Raw genomic sequence first — 20,774 nt, 5'->3', positions numbered from 1 at the left:
GAAAACTTGCTTACTCCTCATCTTTAGATGTGTGAAAAGTCACTTGTGTTCACAGTGTACTTTTGTTTATACAGCCTTACATTCCCGTATGTGACCACGTGGTCCTTATCTTTCCAATTAGCTTAAAGATGAACATCTATTAGGGGTAAGGGGCATGGGCTGTGTGATATATGACTGGAAAGCAGCAGGATGGTTTTCACACCTGTTGTAGTATGTGAGGTTTAGATTGAACTAGAATTGATCTCGTAAGCAGCACAACCCAGATAAAAGGATGAGCACACTTTGCTTCATTGTCTCACTCTGCAGAAACTGTTGTTGCTGTATGACTGTGACCTTCTTTGCAAAGAATAAAAGCTTTGAAAAGACATCCTGGGTAAGACTTTGTTTCTTGACCACCGAGAGCGCCTCCTTAAAGGAAATTGCCACTACAATTGACATAAAATTTTGCAACAACATCCTTCAAAACGCTAAAAGAGTGAGAGTAAAAGAACTTCTAAAGAAACACCATGATCTCTCGAATGCCAGAACATAGGAGCGACGAGGATGGGATTCGAACACGTGTGTAGAGCACAGTGGATTAGCAGTCCATCGCCTTAACCACACAGCCACCTCGTCACGTATTTTCCTTCTTCTCTGGTGGAGGCCGGACTGTGGCACATAATTGTATATGTATGTTTCTGCAACTATTTTTGGTAAGATGACTTTCAGTTTTGCTGTATGAATGAAAGATCAAATGAACGACAAAAATGGGATTCGATGGACTCGGCCACCCCGTCATGTATGTACTCACTTTCCTGTTGGGGGCTGGACTATGGCATTTCTGTATGTATTTGCTGCTATTTTCGGTAAAGATGACATTAAATTTTGCAACAACATCCTTCAAAACGATAAGAGCGTGCGAGTAAAACACTTTCCACGGAAGCACCGGCCTCTTTCAAACGCCAGAGCATTTGAACGACAAGGATGGGATTCAATGGACTCTTCCACCTCTTCATGTATGTACTCACTTTCATGATAGGGGCTGGACTATGGCATATATGTTTGTATTTGCAGCTATTTTCGATAAAGTTGACATAAAATTTTGCAACAACATCCTTCAAAACGCTAAAAGAGTGAGAATAAAAGAACTTCTACAGAAACACCATGATCTCTCAAATGCCAGAACATATGAGCAACAAGGATGGGATTCAAACTCATGCGTGCAGAGCACAATGGATTAGCAGTCCATCGCCTTAACCACTCAGCTACCTCGTCATGTACTTTTCTTCTTCTGTGGTGGAGCCCGGACTGTGGCACATATTTCTATATTTATGTTTCTGCAACGATTTTCTGTAAGATGACTTTCAGTTTTGCCGTATGAACGACAGAGCAAATGAACGACAAAAATGGGATTCGATGGACTCGGCCACCTCGTCATGTATGTACTCACTTTCATGATGGGGGCTGGACTACGGCATTTCTGTATGTATTTGCTGCTATTTTCGGTAAAGATGACGTTAAATTTTGCAACAACATCCTTCAAAACGATAAGAGCGTGCGAGTAAACCACCTTCCACGGAAGCACCGGCCTCTTTCAAATGCCAGAGCATTTGAACGACAAGGATAGGATTCGATGGACTCTTCCACCTCGTCATGTATGTGCTCACTTTCATGATGGGGGCTGGACTATGGCATATATGTTTGTATTTGCAGCTATTTTCGATAAAGATGACATAAAATTTTGCAACAACATCCTTCAACACGCTTAAAAAGTGAGAATAAACGAACTTCTACAGAAACACCATGATCTCTTGAATGGCAGAACAAATGAGCGACGAGGATAGGATTCGAACGCACGCGTGCAGAGCACAGTGGATTAGCAGTCCATCGCCTTAACCACTCGGCCACCTCGTCACATATTTTACTTCATCTCTGGTAGAGGCCGGACTGTGGCACATATTTCTATATGTATGTTTCTGCAACTATTTTCGGTAAGATGACTTTCAGTTTTGCCGTATGAACGACAGAGCAAATGAACGACAACAATGGGATTCGATGGACTCGGCCACCTCGTCATGTATGTACTCACTTTCATGAAGGGGGCTGGAATATGACATTTCTGTATGTATTTGCTACTATGTTCGGTAAAGATGATGTTAAATTTTGCAACAACATCCTTCAAAACGATAAGAGCGTGCAAGTAAAAGACCTTCCACAGAAGCACCGGCCTCTTTCAAACGCCAGAGCATTTGAACGACAAAGATGGGATTTGATGGACTCTTCCACCTCGACATGTATGTACTCACTTTCATGATGGGGGCTGGACTATGGCATATATGTTTGTATTTGCAGCTATTTTCGATATAGATGACATAAAATTTTGCAACAACATCCTTCAAAACGCTAAAAGAGTGAGAATAAACGAACTTCTACAGAAACACCATGATCTCTCGAATGCCAAAAAAAATGAGCGATGAGGATGGGATTCGAACCCACGCGTGCAGAGCACAATGGATTAGCAGTCCATCGCCTTAACCACTCGGCCACCTCGTCACATATTTTCTTTCTTCTCTGGTGGAGGCTGGACTGTGACACTTATTTGTATATGTATGTTTCTGCAACTATTTTCGGTAAAACGACTTTCAGTTTTGCCGTATGAACGACAGAGCAAATGAACGACAAAAATGGGATTCGATGGACTCGGCCACCCCGTCATGTATGTACTCACTTTCCTGTTGGGGGCTGGACTACGGCATTTCTGTATGTATTTGCTGCTATTTTTGGTAAAGATGACGTTAAATTTTGCAACAACATCCTTCAAAACGATAAGAGCGTGCGAGTAAAACACCTTCCACGGAAGCACCGGCCTCTTTCAAACGCCAGAGCATTTGAACGACAAGGATGGGATTCGATGGACTCTTCCACCTCGTCATGTATGTACTCACTTTCACGATGGGGGCTGGACTATGGCATATATGTTTGTTTTTGCAGCTATTTTCGATAAAGATGAAATAAAGTTTTGCAACAACATCCTTCAAAAGGCTAAAAGAGTGAGAGAACTTCTGTGAAACACCATGACCTCTCGAATGCCAGAACATATGAGCGACGAGGATGGGATTCGAACGCATGCGTGCAAAGCACAATGGATTAGCAGTCCATCGCCTTAACCACTCGACCACCTCGTCACGTATTTTTCTTTCTCTCTGGTGGAGGCCGGACTGTGGCACATATTTGTATATGTATGTTTCTGCAACTATTTTCGGTAAGAAGACTTTCAGTTTTGCCGTATGAACGAGAGAGCAAATGAACGACAAAAATGGGATTCGATGGACTCGGCCACCCCGTCATGTATGTACTCACTTTCCTGGACTACGGCATTTCTGTATGTATTTGCTGCTATTTTCGGTAAAGATGACGTTAAATTTTGCAACAGCATCCTTCAAAACGATAAGAGCGTGCGAGTAAAACACCTTCCACGGAAGCACCGGCCTCTTTCAAACGTCAGAGCATTTGAACGACAAGGATGGGATTCGATGGACTCTTCCACCTCGTCATGTATGTACTCACTTTCATGATGGGGGCTGGACTATGGCATTTCTGTATATATTTGCTGCTATTTTCGGTAAAGATTACGTTAAATTTTGCAACAACTTCCTTTAAAACAACACCTTTCCATCCCCCATACTCACTCACTTCTAACATGTCCAACTCCAAGTTTCCACCTGTGGCCATATTCTCTCCTCTCTCTCTGGACTCTGGATCACTGCTCTTCTTACCCTGGAGAACTCTTTCTGCACTGCCAAGCACCAACATTGCTCTCCAAATAGATACTTGGTTGTAATAGGCTGAATGAGTGGGCCTTACAAACCATTCACCTTCCAGAGAATTGTATTTTCTCTTGTCTTTTGCTCTTTTTTTTCTCATAAGTTTTCTTTACGCAACAGTGAGAGTGTGAGTAGGCTACTCCATATTCTCTCCTCTCTCTCTGGATTTTGTACAACACGTGGAATTTCAGCCTGGTAAGTATGCTGAAGCTGCACATAACCCTCCCTCGCACCCATCTATATGTTGTTTTTATGTTGTTTTAACAATGTTCAGATTTTGTTCATTTGTTTGCACTTGTATATACTGGAAGTTGTTTATTTTCTTTAGTGTAGTCATTATTTGATATTACTATTATATACAGTCTTCTATTGTGTCGTTATTTCACATTCTTATTAAAAAGTTGCAGAAATGACCCAGAGTCACAAAGTTCTGTTTCAGTGGATTCATATGCTTTTTAAACTAAATAAAAGTGTAAACACAGACACAATGTTGGGATATAATTAATGATCATTTAAACTATTTATTCTATTTAAAAACATGCAATCCTTTAAATGAGAAAATACACTTCATTATTTAAAACATATGAAGCTTTTTCAGATAAGTACAACACTGTTTCCCCTTCACCTGAAAAGTGATGTGATAGTTTAAATAAATATGAAAAGGAAAATGACAGGGAAAAAAAAAACTTAATGATCAAATTACCAATTTTTCTGTCATTTTCCTTTTTCCATGTGATCAGCCGAGGACAAGAAAGAAAGAATCCACAAATATCCACAATATCCTAGAAAAAAACACTGAAATATCAGCCTCTGTATGAGAGCTGCTCTTTGAAGAGAATAAGGCAATTAGCCTAATAAAAAAAGAAAAATCACAGTCAAATACAATAATAATTTATTTAAGCAAAAGAGAAAAAAGTCAATCTATTTTGTACAGAATTCAGTGTAAAATGTCAGACATTATTTATAAAGACAGACAGACAAATAGAATTATTTTTAGAGTGTATGAACATGAATGGCAGCTGTTGTTTTTGATCTAACAGCAGCAAAACTACATGCTGAATGCCGTGTGCTTGCGTCAGGATGATGATGATACTGACTTTTTTTTCCTTTTTCAAAACAGTTTAAAACAAAACAAATAAAACAGCAATAAAAAAAACAAGCAAACAGACATTTTCAAAGGAACATGGAAACAAAAAAGACATATGAGTGTCAAAGGTCACTGAATACAATCTTATTTACATTTGTATTTATCGTTGATAAAATGTTGCTATATAACATTTTGTTTAAGGTTATGTGTCAAAGATCAACAGGCTTCAAACATATATAATAAAAGCACCACAATAAAATTAAAACAAAGTAAATGTCAGTACTTCTATGTCATACACCTCTTTAAAAATATCATACCATTCGCCTACAGATGCAGGATCTTCCTTGAGCCATTTCTTTGTAATGGCCTTTTTGCTAGTTGTTAGTAGTGTGTTAAGAAGATACACATAATTTTTGGTATTTCTGCAGAGTAAATTACCAGGTACATAGTTTTAAAATTACATTCCAGATTCAATCCCTTTATTGTATTTATCTCTTTATTTAAATCTTGCCAATAGGTGTTTATAATATTACTGTGTCAAAATATTTGGACATGATCTGACTGAGCTGTGCTGCCTTATAATAATCATCTAATTAATCTATATCCTGAATATAATCCAAATTTTTCAAGAGAATACATCACCTTGGGTAAACTAAAGTCTGGGTATGTAAGAAACAGAAACACATCATCAGTGTATAAACAAATTTTATGTTCAATATCTTTCTTAATTTTCATTCCCCTTATTTCTGTATCATCTCTGATTAGTTGTGCCAATGGTTCAATAAATAAAGGACTTAATGGGCATCCTTGTCAATATCCTCTTTCTAGTATAATATGTTCTGAAATATCTCCGTTCATTTTAATTCTAGCTGTAGGATCCAAATCATTGCAGAACTAAATATAAAAAAATCCCAACTCATCGAATCGAATGCTTCTTCTGCGTCTAGGCTACTTAGAAGACTGCGAACCTTGTTATGAGATATAAAATCTATTACGTGAAGGGCTCGCCATATATTATCATATGCTTGTCTTTGTTTTAAAAAAACCTGTTTGATCAGTATCTATTAGGTCTGGAAAAATGTCCTCTAATCGTTTAGCTAATATAGATGCATAGAGTCTATAGTCAATATTTAGGACTGAAATGGGTCTATATGAATTACACTCTAGTGGATATTTTCCTTCTGGAATCACAGATATGATAGCTTCTCTCCAGGATCCAGGTGGGTTCGCCCTCATGTAAGGTATGATTACAGCATTCAAAAAGCATTGACATCAACTGTTCTTTAAATATTTTATACCATTTTGCAGGGAAGCCATATATGCCTGGTACTTTAGATGTTTTAAGTTTTGATATAGCATTGCTTATTTCTTCTATGGTTATTTTTTTGAGTTAGGGTTTTATTTTGTATTGATCCAATTGATGTTAAATCTAATGTGTGTAAAAATGCTTGTATGTTTGCAAGTTCAATATTGACTTTTGAGGTATATAATTCCTTACTAATTCCTTCCTCCAATTTATGACATATCTTTTTAGTTTTGGGATCTTTGATTTAAAATAATACTCCTCTCTGCCTGTTTCCTTATTCTTCATGCCAGGAGCTTTTGGACCATTTTCATAAAATTTAAAAATGTAAGTTTTAATTGAACTTGCTCAGCGAATATTTTATTGAGTTTAGCTTTAACTTCTTTGATCTTATTAAAAATATCTGGATCTTCTTTATTACCATATTTAGTCTCTAATTCTTTATTCAGATTATTCATGTAATTCAGTTTTTTTTCCTTGATCCTCACATTATAAGTTTACATCGCATATCAGCTTTAGCTGCGTCCCTGTCACGTTAGCGTGATCAAAACAGAAACAAAAAGGTGTGAATCAAAGTGCAGGTTTATTTACAATCGTGCAGCAAACAGAAAAACAAGATGTCCGGTGTTCAAAAATAACAAAGTAACAAATAAACAGCAAAACAAGAAACTATGACAGAAACAGGATCAGGAACAAGACTAAGGTAACAACAAACTCGATATTTAAGACTTACTAGAAACTGATGACAAGAAAGAAAAACGATGGTGTGACAAACAGAGGTGAAATGGTTGTATAAATAGTCCAGGAAATTAACAGGAACAGCTGTGAGTCAATCAGTGTACGTGGACCAGGTGTAATGCGCGTGGTATGTATGAACTTGTAGTCTTTTGGGCGCTGTAGTCAATTCTCAGAGTCTGTGAACTCCGGTGGTCACTGACCGTCATGACAGTCCCATAGGACACTAGATGACAACTCTCCATTATTATTGTTTTAAAATATTCTAATAATTATTTTTTTGACATGTTCTACGCACGTTAAATCATTCAAATGATTAGGGTTAAATCGCCAAAATGTCTTTTTGGGTTTATTGTCCAGGTACACTGTTAAATATACTCCTGCATGGTCTGAGATGTCCCTTGTCCCTTCCTATTGTACAGTCTTTTATTTTATGTTGATCTGACCCAAACATAAAAAAATAATCAATTCTAGAATGAGACATGTGGGCAGAAGAAAAGAAAGTATGTTCTTTTTTAAAAGGGTATATGTCTCTCCATACATCAATTAAGCCTAATTCTTTCATCTGATATCTTATTTGTCTAGTTTCTTGACTAATTTGCTTATTAGAAGATAAGTACAATTTAGGCTGAAGTTGTACATTCCACTCTCCCCTACAGATCAACGTAACTGATGTCTCCTTGGCTATAACACTTACTATTTTTTTGAGAAATGCTTTGTCTTTTTCAGGTGGTCTATTTAAATTAGCTAATGTAACTTTGTTTTGGTTGATAGTTCCTTTAATGAGGTTATATCGTCCTTCTTTATTAGTAATCTTGGAAATTAATTGTAAGCTGATTTTGTTTGAGATTAATGTCATTACTCCTCGTTTACGACCATTATTATATGAGGAAAAGAAAACCTTAAATCCCTTTTTTTCTAAATTCTTATGTTCTGTATCAGAAAGATGCGTCTCTTGCCAGATTATCTGTTGCTTTTCTCTTTTCATTTTAGCCACGATTTCTTTTAATCAAATTTACTAACCCATTAATATTTAAAGTAATGACTCTATATTCCTGTTTTTGCATATACTATAAACAGATGTTATTGCGAAGATCACAGTGACCGTAACATGAAAAACACAAACATGAACATCTTGAACCACATAAACAACATAACGAAAAAGGTTTCCAAACCTTAAAGTCTTAAATAACTTCTTAATGAGAGGGGAAAGCTTTCCTTCTCTAAAGGGCCCCTTGTTGCTGTGCCTATTGCACAAAAAAAATGTTAACAAATATATTCAGCGCCTATATCTGGCAATATTATATTCTTGTATTTCTGGTTTGGTTTTCAAGTTAAGTATTTCTAATTATAGCAAGGGATTTTAAGTGTATAAACTGGAATCCCTTTATTTCTTCCTACCAGTATGTTACTCAATGACTCGAGTCTTGGTGTGCTTTAATCGTTTATCTTGTGTTGTTGGTCAGTTGGGTTTAATACCATTCCTCCTTTAAATGTTCATCATCGGTGAGTCAAGTCAAGAAGTTTTACCAGTCTCTCAGAGTTCTTTGTCAGGATCTGTCAGGTTTTACCCTTCTTTTAAACAGAGCTAGTGTTGTCCCTTTAAAATTCAAGTAGTTTTTCACAGATCTTCACTTGATGTTTTTCCTTACTTTTCTTCAATGTCACTCCAAACTTTGTCAAGGTCTTTGTTTCAGTTTCCAAGAGATTCCTATAATAGTTTCTTCTTCACTGTTTATCAGTCCTTTTTCTTTCAGATCTCTTGATGCCTCCGTCATCGAATTGTACATGACCGGATCGTTTTCGAGAAAGATTCTAAGTTTCGCCGTCGGTGGTGTTTGGAACTTAATCCCCTTTTTTTTCAGAATTTTTCTTATCGGAGCAAAAGCCGTCTTTTCTGTTGGATCTCAGGTGGGTAGTCTTGGTCAAAGAAAATCCTTTTTTTGTTCCAGTGTATTACTTTTTTTCTCCATGCAAAGTGGAGGACAAGGTCCTTTGTTTTTTTTTCCAGGAAGAATACACCACTGATCAAGTGGGGTGCGTCAGCGGGTGATTTTGGTCCAAGTGCCCGGTGACACCGTAGAATTTTAAGGTCCAATTCATCGAGTGACAGCTCCGTTTTGATAATCGTTTCCACCAAGTCTTGGCTATTATTCACTTTGCTTCCTTCTGGGATTCCAAAAATCTGAATATTATTTCTATGGGAGTGGGTTTCTAGATCGTCCTGGTTACGTACGTAACCCACGTTTCCTAAATAGGGAACGGAGACGTGTGTCTGTATAAACTTTGGGAGTGCTTTAGACGACCAATCATTTCTGAAGATATTAAAACGGGCCAATGAACTGCTAATTGAATTGGCGGTGCTTAGCTCCACAGTTGAAACTGATGAGCCAATTAGTCTATCACGCTTTTGATGTGTAGTTTGCCAAGCCAAAGCGTGAGCGCACTGACATCACCAAGAGCGCAACCTTCCAACGTCCCCTTTTGCGTTTGTAAGTAAGTCACCTAAGTCTTTCTCGCCCTGTCTATGGACCACACGTGGAGGTTCCAGAGATCTGGGCATGGAAGCCAGATGTTGCCCCGTCCCTGAGAGAGGAGGTCCTCCCTTAGGGGAATGCGCCAAGGAGGGGTCGCCGCGAGGAGTGTAAGCTCCGAAACTCAGGTCAGGTTGGGCCGGACCTCAGGTCCGAAGGGGCGCAACAATCAAGACCTGGTTTTCATCCTCCCTGACTTTGCACAAAGTTTGTGCGATTAGGCTCACTGGGGAAAAGGCATATTAGCGAATGCCCGATGGCTAGCTGTAAGCCAATGCATCCGTGCCAAGGGGGGCCTCGGTCAGGGAATAAAATGGCTGGCTTTGTGCATTCTTGGTGGAGGCAAACAGATTGATCTGGGCTTCCCCAAAGCATGCCTATATCAGCTGGACCGAATCGTGGGGGAGTCTCCACTCTCCCCGGGACACTAGCTGCCGTGAGAGCGCATCGGCTGCACAGTTGAGCTCGCCCAGAATTTGGATGGCACGCAATGATTTCAGCCGCGTGTGACTCCAAAGGAGCAGACGGCGAGCGAGCTGAGACATGCCGCGGGAGCGTATAACCCCCATACAGTTGATATAAGCCCCCGTCGCCATGCTGTCCATCCTGACCAGCACGTGTTGCCGCTCCAGCAACGGTAAAAATTGGCGTGGAGCTCGTTTACTAAGGAAAGCATCACCCTGGCGCGCTCCTCGGAGAGGCGCGCAACCATAGCGACCGAATCCAGCTCCAGCCCGAGATGAGAGATCCTCTGCACAGAGCAAAGTTTGCTCTTCTTTCGGTTGACCTGAAACCCCAACTGGTCGAGGTGCCGAAGCACTTTGTCTCTGTACATAATCAGCAGATCGCGGGACAAGGCTAGAAAGAGTAAATCGTCACGATAGCGGAGTATGCGGATGCTCGCAAGGTGCAGTGGCGCCAGGGCACCCTCTGCGAGCTTGGTGAACACCTGCGAAGACAGAGAGCCCGAAGGGGAGGACTTTGTATTGCTACGCTCGTCCTTTGAACATGATCCGGAGAAAGGGGCAGTGGCGTGGAAGAATGGAGACGAGAAAATATGTGTCCTTCAGGTCTATGGCTACAAACCAATCCTGTGGACGGACGCTCTGAATCAAGTGTTTCTCCTTGAGTATTCTGAAAGGCATTTTGTGTAAATGACAGTTCAGTCTGTGCAGATCTAGGACCTCATCTCGGCTGGAGGGACCTGCTCGATTGCATGCTTCGCCAGGAGGACAGGAATTTCCTCTCGCAAGACATCTCGCGAGATGAGAGTGCTCATCCCAAGAAGCAGTGCGTCCCGAGAAAGCTGAAAATAAGAGAATTTCTCTTGCCTTCCTCCCTGGATCCCGTGGTGAGACCGGAGTGAGAGAAAGGAGTCTGCTGCACTCTGAGAACCTGAGGCGAAGGGTCCCGGCGCTGCGAGCTGAAAGGCAGAGCGTCCCAGACTGGCAGTGCTCAGATTTGCGCATCCGGAGAGAGAGAGAAAACTGCTCTTTTGTAAATTTGGTTGCTGCTGGCCCGGAGGCCAGCAGCGATGAGTTTAGAGTCGTTGTGGACTGATGTAATAATCCTCGGCCTCCCACTGAGGAAAGCAGTTCCCCTCTTTTCCGAGTGGCGCGGAGAATTCCTGGGTGAACTCCCCAACAGTGTCGCCGAAAAGGCCAGCCTGGTATATGGGAGTGTTGACAAAGCTCACTTTATTAACGTAACTCATATCAGCCAAGCTCAGCCGTTTCTGGACCATTAATGTGGCCATCGTCTTCCCCAGGGCACGAGCAGACGATTTGTTGATGATGAGAGGATAATCGGTTGCCACGCAGAGCTCATGCAGCAAGCCCGGGGGGAGAAGCGCCCTCCTGCACCTCGGCCAGTTTCTCAGCTTGGTAGCGTTGATAGGTGGCCATAGTGTGCAGAGCGGAGGCGCCCTGACCCGTAGCAGTGTAGGCTCTGGCCATGAGAGACTCAGATAACCTGCATGCCTTGGAAAGGAGTTTGAGCGAATCTACACGAGTGGAAAGGCTAGCACGCTCCCCTCGGGGAATCGCCTCATATTCCCTGGCCGCTCCATCGTAGACCTCCATCGAAGGTGAGAGCAGGAGCGCACGAGGACAGGGCAGAAAAAGGTGCCCTCCATGCCTGCGTGAGTTCTCTGTGTACCTCAGAGAAGAAGGGGACGAGGGGTCTAGAAGGCTTCGTCTTTTTCTTCACCCCCACGTAGCACCCGACTAAGCAGTCTGGCCGCGGTTCTGGGTGGACAAACCATCTCCAGCCACATGGCCGAAGCAGCCCGGGATAACACGGCTAACATGTCCAATTCCAGATCAGTAAACATACTGACAACCCTGAAGGGTGGCAGGGGGTCCGGATCTTCCTCGGAGCATGTCAACCCACCCTCCGATGCAGTGATGGACGTCACGCCCCCGGTGACATCTAATGAAAGCACGCCCAGCTCGGAGGATGGACCAGCGCTCACACTCGAATCAGAAACAGAGCGCACTGGAGAGGAGCGAGGGGTCCGCGGGCCCGAAGGCAACGGATTAGCCCCCACTGTAACCCTCAGGCCTGCCCAAGTGCTAACGGCTAGGCGGGGAGCAGCAGGGGTGACTTTCCCTAATAAAAAGCACAACAGTCAAGCCGTCGCAATGCGAGCAAGAACTGTCCGCGAGCACTGCATCAACATGTTGGACCCCCAAGCATGTGACGCAATACTCGTGCCTGTCATCCGGGGCGAGGAAACCACCGCATCCAGAAACGCATGGTCGAAACGACATCTTTAAAAAGACGTACTGTACGTTTGTGTGCTCTCATAGGGAATAATGCTCTTTCAGTAAACTGCTCTTTCAGATCACCAGAGAAACGCCAAGGGGACGGGAAACCCAGCTTGACCACCGCTAACACGTCTTCTCCCACACTGGTGAAGGTAAGGCTTTCTTCAAGTTGGAAGTCAGCTCAGCAGAAGGGTTCTTCAGTCTCAGATCGGGTCTGAAGGAACAATTCGGATGAGCTAACTCGCACAGCTGACTGATATAGCCCTAATTGGCTCATCATTTTCAGCTGTGGAGCTAAGCTCTGCCAATTCAATTGGCATTTCATTGGGCCGTTTTAATATCTTTAGAAATGATTGGTCGTCTAAAGCACTCCCAAAGTCTGTTTATACAGACACTCGTAAAAGTTTCCCTATGAAGGGGAACTCACAGTTTCTCTTTTAAATTTTCTTGAATTTGGATGGTTTGATCGAGCATTTCTTTCATCGCAGCAACGTTCTCCAATTCTCCAACTCGCTGCTCCACTTTGTTGACCTTATCTGCTATTGCGTTTAGGTCTGTGAAAAGGCCATCCAGTTTTTGATTGACTTCTTGTTTAAAGTTACTTAGTTCCATTTTCACATCTTTGCAAGATAATCTTGGAAGGCGGTGAGGTCAGATTGAATATCCATTTGGAAAACTTTGATGTCTGGATGTATTGCTGCAATGCAAGCTGACAGGCTATCAGCTACCCCGTCCCTCTCGGATTTTTCATCTCTTTATTTCTCCTTTTTTTCAGGTTTCAATGGTTGTTTTGTCCAAGCCTTTTTGTTTTTGTCTTGCTTTGTGTTATTTAAATATGGTTTAGGTTATCATATATGTTGTAAAAAGGAGGATCAATACCAGTGTGTAAGGAAACGCTCTTTCTATGCTGCTACATGTGTTGACGCCATACTGGAAACCATCCCATGTGTTTCTTAAGCTGCCCCAAAAGAGTGAAACTCTGTACACACTGATCATGTCTACGGTTTCTCTCCAGTGTGAATCCTCTCATGTGTTTTCAGGGTTCGTGAGTGAGCAAACCTCTTACTGCAGTGTGAACACTGGTTTTGATATGGTTTTGCTCTAGTGTGAATCCTCTGGTGCCGTTTTAATTCTGCAGCTGTAATAAAAGTCTTCTCACACTCCAAGCACATCTACTCTCTCACATCAGTGTGGATCTTCATGTGTTTATTAAGGTTTGATGATGTGCTGAAACTCGTCCCACACTGAGTGCAAGTGTATGGTCTCTCTCCAGTGTGGATCATCATGTGTTGATTAAGGTGTGATAATTGGCTGAAACTCTTGCCACACTGAGTGCAAGTGAATGGTTTCTCTCCAGTGTGGATCTTCATGTGTAGATTAAGGGTAGATGACTGGCTGAAACTCTTCCCACACAGAGTGCATGTGAATGGTCTCACTCCCGTGTGGATCCTCATGTGTTTAGTAATGTATGATGATTGGCTGAAACTCTTCCCACACTGAGTGCATGTGAATGGTCTCACTCCCGTGTGGATCCTCATGTGTTCATTAAGGTGTGATGATTGGCTGAAACTCTTCCCACACAAAGTGCATGTGAATGGTTTCTCTCCAGTGTGAATCCTCATGTGTTTATTAAGGTGTGATGAGTGGCTGAAACTCTTCCCACACTGAGTGCATGCAAATGGTTTCTCTCCAGTGTGGATCTTCATGTGATTATTAAGGGATGATGAGCGGCTGAAACTCTTCCCACACTGAGTGCATGTGAATGGTTTCTCTCCAGTGTGGTTCATCGTGTGAATTTTAAGTTTGCGTTTGGTTGTCAAACTCTTCCCACACTGAGTGCATGTGAATGGTTTCTTTCCAGTGTGGATCATCATGTGTTCATTAAGGTGTGATGAGTAACTGAAACTCTTCCCACACTGAGTGCATGTGAATGGTTTTTCTCCAGTGTGGATCCTCATGTGAATCTTAAGTTTGCTTTTACTTGCCAAACTCTTTCCACACTGAGTGCAGGTAAAACAACTCTTGTCTCTCACTTTTAAAATGCCATCAGTCTCTAAATGATTTCTGTCCTCAATTTTGAGATGATGTTCCTCCTCTTTGATCTTCTCATAGTCTTTAATTAGGTCTGAAATAAAAAAAAAGTTAGGTTTTTAGTAAATCATTAAAACTCTCATCAAAAGCTGAAGTGAAAAGGCACTAAAAACATTGGCTACACAAACCTTAATTTTGATGCACATTAAATGTAAAAACAGCAGATCATATTTAGATTGATCTTGTCATATCAACCTCCTGGTGTCCATTACACACATACACATTTAAGCGGATTCTTATTTGATTGATCCTAGATCATTTCTGAGACATCAATTTGAAAGCTGTAAAGGGACAGTTTTTTTATTTGTATATATGCATAATCACAACAAAACAACAAGTTTTTACAAAACTTGTAAAGCAGGTGGGGAATGCTTTTTCATTCTGTGCCTGACTGGTAAACCTGTTAGAATGTACAGCTGAATCTCTGTGAATATTTGCCTCACATACATGAGACATATCTGCATAAAGCCTTAAATTAGCACCTTTAAATGACAAATGTTCTTTGGTTTAGTAATTTGCAAGTAACGATTGCAATGCAGAATTCTAACACCTAAAGGTTTCAGATCAACAAACAAATGTAAATATTAGTCAAAGATAACACAATTAAACACATTGTGAAGTTTTCAAATGAAAAGTTTTTATTCTTAAAAGGAAGACAAAGTACATAACTACACAGCCTTGTGTGAAAATGTTTTTCCCCATTAAAACATAACATCACACCAACTTCAAGTTCTCTAGCCACACCCAGACCTGATTACTACCAAACATGTTCGCAATCAAGAAATCACCAAAATAGACCTGTCTGACAAAGAAATACAGGGTGAGTAACAAAATAATATGTACACAAACAATCGATAATATACTGACAAACATGAAGGAAAATTATGTGGTATAAAGAGGAAAAAAAAGGGAAACGAGAGCTCCTGTGACTGCAAATAAAAGCAGATGACAAGAGAAAATCTGTAACCCTGAACAGAAGGAAAGACCAAAAGCTTGAGGTACGGTGACAGTACCCCCTCCCTCAAGAACACCCCTTGGCGTTCCCTTAAACTGACTATGGATCTTTTTTTTTTTTTGCTCCTTCCTGAGCGTTTTATTTTAAGCACAACTAATTTTCCCTTAAATGAGCACAGTACCTAAAGTAGTCGAATGCTTCAATATAGATCTGTGTATTCTTACATTAACACCTCTATTATCAAACAAAACACAATGAGAGATTCATTTGCTGCTCTTCACTAAATAACTATAGTAACTTTAATCAATATGCAAATACAATTAAAAGTAAAGTAGATTTTATGGCTTTATTTAATTTCTGTATAGGCCATTGATTTTAATAGGCTAAACCTTTTATTTTATTGTCAATATTTTCTAATGTTTGCTATGTATTCTATCATTTGAAGCTATTTGATGTCCCATATTTTTTTGCATCCCAACATTGATAGATTAGTTATAAAGTCAGCTAATGTTATGGAAAGGCATACCCACATCATTCCTTCCTCAAGCTAATGTGTAAATATTAGCTCTATTCAGCAATAATGTTAATTGCATTGGCATATTTATCTGATGTTTTCCCAGCTTGAAGTAGTCGATCAAAAAGCTATTTAGTTTCTTATGACTATACACTAGCAGTGGAATTAACTGCGATGTGAAGGGGCGCCACCTGAAATCTTGCTTAGGGTGCCATATTAGTTAGGGCTGGGCCTGATGTGAGTGCACCCTCAACCAGTCTGGGAGGCAGGGAAGCAGAGGTTATGGGCTGCAGGGGGGAGAGAAGAATGGGTTTGATCTTAGACACCTAAAAAAACGGATGAATGTTTTTAAACTGAGAGGAATGTCTTTGGAAGACAACCAGACTCTCTGACCACAAATGTATAGAGGGGGCAGATGCTACATTCCTATTGCCAGTCCATTTCTGGTGATCCTCCATGTCAAAAGGCATCTCTGAATGAACAAATGCATGAGGAAACAATGGCATCTGATTGTTAGGAAGAGAATACGTTTATTTCACACTGCCACCATTTTAAAGAATGAAAGCTAGGCTGCGGTGGGAAAAAAAAACATGGAAGTATAGGATCAGCACTGTAAACATTGCGACAACATGCTGTGGACTACAAACCTCCAGCTGTTGCCACAATTTGTAAACATCACTTTAATATAATTCAGTTCAGTTTAATTTAAACAATTAAAAGCAGATTAGGCATCAAACTAAATTACAATCTCTTTAACAGTTATACGCTTAAGTGTCTTAATAGGATTCAGTTCACGGCACCAGGTAAACTCTGTGGGGACGATTCCTTGCTACAGTCTATGTAACTGATTGAGCGATAAAACACCATCACACCCTCGTGTTGTCTGTAATAGTGTTGTCCCGGTACTGAAGTTTTTAAAACGTCCAATTCCTGCTAACATGTAGGTGCCACCGTGCGTGTTCTTAAACAGCGCTGATTTGCCATAGTGTTCACTGGTGCCCACCAGAAATGACTGTGATTAAGCTATACAGCCAGGTACAAAATGTTCCTTTGTTGCTCCAGGCGATACTTCCGGGTATCACCGGTCCTCCAGGACCGAGTTTGGACATGCCTGCTCTAGGGGAACGAGACAGGGCTGCCCTCTGTCCCCTGTGCTCTTTGACATTGCCATCAAACCTCTTGCAACCATATTAATGAACTCCGATGGCTTGCAAGGAATTTTTAGGGGACAAGAACATAAGGTCCTGCTATATGCGGATGATCTTCTTCTTTTTCAGTTAAATCCAGATACATGTATTCCAAAAGCTCTTACAATAATTTCAGAATTAACTATTATGATAAATAGAGTTAAAATGTCCTTTTTTTAATTAAAAAGTTGAAAGTTTTATTGAGATGGATTGTTGGGGATTGTGAGGGTTTTTGGCCATATTGGGTAACAAAACATGAACAAAGGAAAATGAAGACTTGTTTAAAAAAAGATTTAAGACCTGCAACACAATATTTTAGTAAATTTAAGACTTTTTAAGGCCTAAATTTTTGATTTTGGAATTTAAGACATTTTAAGACCCTGCGGAAACCCTGTTTAAACACAATAGCCCTGGTAATTAGTTATAATAATGTAATTCTAACTCGGATAATATCTGTGAGAACTAGTAACAACTATAAAAACATAACATGGTTTAAACCCTTAAAGAAGTTGAGAAAAAAGGGAATTGTGATCAATGTGACATATGCAAATGGAAAGTACTAAGCCAACACCATCAAAGTAATAGCAGATATCTTCTATAAGAATACTGTAGGTCAAACATCATTAGCTCAGTTCAACCTTATTTTAATATATTGTTTTTGTTTATTTTAGCACTAGTGCTCAAGCATGCTTTACAAACATAAAGAGAACAAGAAAAATTATAACCTTAAGAAGGTAGTGAAAATGGGAGACTAATAATACATAAAATAATGACAAAAGACATGAGAACAAGTGACGAAAGAAACTCATTCCTGTCTTTCAATGAGTGCTTATGTGCATTTAGGAGAACTAGGCAGCATACTCAGGGCTGCAAGATGGATTTAATTTAGTATTCTTATTATTAAAATATATCTGAATGAGGATCAAATGACTGAGTTGGTGTTAGAGAATGAAATCTGACCTGTTTGTTCCTGCAGATCTTCTTGTTTGACTGTGAATGTTTCTTCAATCTTCACATCTTCACTCTCCTCTTTAATAAACGCCATCTTTATACCAGTGTGGAGATCAGTCGTTTCAGCAGGAGTTTTTCTGTTTAGACACTTTATCCTGTTTAAAATGAACAAAACAATAAAAATGTTTAGTTTAAAATAAATAAAACAATGAACAGAAACAAAATAACTTCTCTTCAACACTTGCTTCAACAGTTTCTTTATATGAGAGTAATTAACAAAAAGAAATCAGGTAAGTCCGAGCAAGAAACAATATCCACAAATGAGCTGATTAAAACTAGTACTCCATAACTTATATATAGTGATGTATCCTTAGAATGGAATTACATTATGCTATTTAATAAACCAAGCCTTCATTAAATAGAGGTAAGTTGGTTTTATATTAACACATTCGGACTTTCCCCTTAATAATATAATTTCTTTAAAGTATAATTTGCAAACTCTAAACAGTGAAATCATATTAGCAGCCAATGACTATCAAAGTACAACATTGTTCACAGTCAAATAAACAGTGTTAATGTTGTTTTCAAGTCACACTTGCATGCTAATTCCTATCGAATATTCAAAGTAACATGGTAAACAATATAGAGACTTCTAAATGAATGAATGTGGGAATATAAAACCAACTTTACCTCTATCTTCATTGAACACTTATTACACACATTTCTGTTGCTTTATTCAAACAATAGCCCTCATTACTGTAAAATAGTACTTCGTTGTATAAAGGGTAAAATAATATTGTCAACAGCAGGAACATAATTTAGCATCAGATGAAAATCCTGAAACTTTAATCAATCACTTTATATTTATGTAAATGTTTTAAAACAAACCTTTCTCCAGCTGAATGCAGCGCAGGAGCGGCGCAGCCTTATGACGTCACACGCCACGCCAAAATAAAAGTCTTATTGATACATTTTTACCTCGTCTTCTACTTTACACTTGCTCTCTCTCTCTCTCTCTCTCTCTCTCTCTCTCTCTCTCTCTCTCTCTCACACACACACACACACACACACACACACAGATGTTCAGTATTTGAAGTTGATCAAAACCTTTAATCTAAACATTTTTAAGACAAATTTTGAAAAACGTTTTTAGGGTCATTATCCGTATAAAGTGCCTTTAAGACATCAAAATAAAAAATAAAGTTTAGGATTTTTAATTTAACCACAAAGTTGTATTATTTAGACATTAGACTGTAAGAATGTTGGTGAAGCCCCTGCACTTTTTACAAATAATCTGTGTGTGTGTGTGTGTGTGTGTGTATAAGTGTTATAACAAAAACATTCACTAATTAACAATAAAATATTAAATAAATAAATAAATAAATAAAGTGTCAATAAAAATGCATTATGATTTGTAACAGGGTAGACAATGACAGAGAAGACATTTTTGGCTAAAGAGAGCATTTATTCAACACAGTTTGTTCCTGCCGCTGGTAAAGTGTTTACTAGTGATGGTGAAATTAAGCTTTCTGAACCAGTGAAGCGCTCGACTGAATTGTATCGGAAAGAGGTTCGTTACTCGAAGCTTTCCAAATCAGAGCTCAATGAGAACCTCTTCTGGTGAAAGTGTGGGAAAGCATTAGCTGCAATAATGTCAAATGTTCACAACTGACCAACTCATTCATGTAGTAATACAACAACAGTAATATAAACAAATTACTCAATTACTGTAGTTTTTATACATAAGGTATGTTACATTACACCACTGATGACCGTAGTAAAATCCAGGATTTTCAAAACTATTTACATTTATCATATTCCAACCAGTCCTTCACCCACCCACTCGTTCCAAGCAGGGATCGAACTAGTGTTTCCTGCATGGGAGACAAATGCTCTAGGAGGAGGCTTTGTAAGTGATGCTTTTGGACTGCACTCGCCAGCTGGCCTCCGTTAAACACTATACTCCGACATGCAGGGGTTTTCTTTAAAGATAGTTGTAAAAAATACACTAATACACTTTAGTATGGTTCAAAACCTTTTTACTATAAATTAGTATTGTATTTTAATTTAATTACTGGTGTGTGGGACAGGTGCAGTGCTGTGAAACAGTAGAAATGTATGTAATCGACGCCTAATCTCTCGCTATACACTTTACTAACCCATGAGGGTGTTTAAATCTTTGAATCAAAATGTGAAGCAGTCACGTGGGTATAGGCAAAAATGAAGCTTCGGACGTCACTGATCACGTGATGATGGCAGAACGAATCAAGCTCCTGTACACTGCTTCACTGCGAGATGTATCGTTTTTTTTTTAAACATGCTTTGAAGCCTCGGCGCACAAAGTCACATCACTAGTGTTTCCTTATTTAAGCTCTTTGTAAACAGTTTATAAGCTGTATTTTAATCTCTGAATCTGAATTTTTTTAAATAATAATTACTATTTCACTCTGACAGGGTGGACATGTTAAGCTTGACAACATCCAGTTTCAAACACAACATGAGGGAAAAAAGCAAACACAAGTGTAGATAGTTACTGTGAGCACAGCAGATGTTTTCACCTCCTCTGAAGAAAAGCAAATTGGGCATGAGGATGCCAATGAGTACATCAGAGGGGTCTTAAAGGGGCATTTACCACATCATGACAGGGTGGACAGCAATTTCAAGGACACGTGCAAAATGATTAATATAATATTATGAAAATAATATAAAAGTTATTAAATTGATTTGTTAAACAACCTGTTAAAGACAGTGAGAATATTTCCAAATATTTTTAATTTGATCTAATTTACCAACATTTTAGACTCACTGAAGTTGTCTGCAGTGTGTGGACATGGCAAAATCACATC

The 20,774-nt window shown here is 39.6% G+C and overlaps 1 protein-coding gene and 1 non-coding gene across 2 annotated transcripts; both read right to left on the bottom strand.

Moving 5' to 3' along the window:
* Positions 1 to 2,450: 2,450 nt before the first annotated feature.
* Positions 2,451 to 2,532, bottom strand: trnas-gcu (transfer RNA serine (anticodon GCU)). Its single transcript has one exon. It is a non-coding gene; the product is annotated as a tRNA-Ser (tRNA).
* Positions 2,533 to 4,293: 1,761 nt separating this feature from the next.
* LOC101884367 (uncharacterized) lies at positions 4,294 to 18,871 on the bottom strand. The gene is made up of 3 exons (XM_087249215.2): positions 18,817 to 18,871; positions 17,938 to 18,083; positions 4,294 to 14,355 (listed from the first exon to the last, which is right to left on the bottom strand). Exons 2-3 carry the CDS (start codon positions 18,020 to 18,022, stop codon positions 13,403 to 13,405), a joined length of 1,038 nt encoding a protein of 345 aa, XP_087105341.1. The 5' UTR covers positions 18,023 to 18,083; positions 18,817 to 18,871; the 3' UTR covers positions 4,294 to 13,402.
* Between the last annotated feature and the right edge of the window lie 1,903 nt (positions 18,872 to 20,774).

This window comes from Danio rerio, chromosome 4 (assembly GCF_052040795.2).
Source record: "Danio rerio strain M-AB ecotype USA chromosome 4, GRCz13ab, whole genome shotgun sequence".
NCBI classification, from domain to species: Eukaryota; Metazoa; Chordata; class Actinopteri; order Cypriniformes; family Danionidae; genus Danio; species Danio rerio.
The sequence above is the reverse complement of the archived record's forward strand: the minus strand, read 5'-3'. Positions and strand labels throughout refer to the sequence as shown.

Bases quoted from the DNA above. Each gene is read 5' to 3' on its own strand.
- LOC101884367 (XM_087249215.2), bottom strand. From the start codon at position 18,022: ATGGCGTTTATTAAAGAGGAGAGTGAAGATGTGAAGATTGAAGAAACA. The intron at 14,356-17,937 runs GTCAGATTTCAT...TTTTTATTTCAG, and splicing joins AGATCTGCAGGAACAAACAG to ACCTAATTAAAGACTATGAG.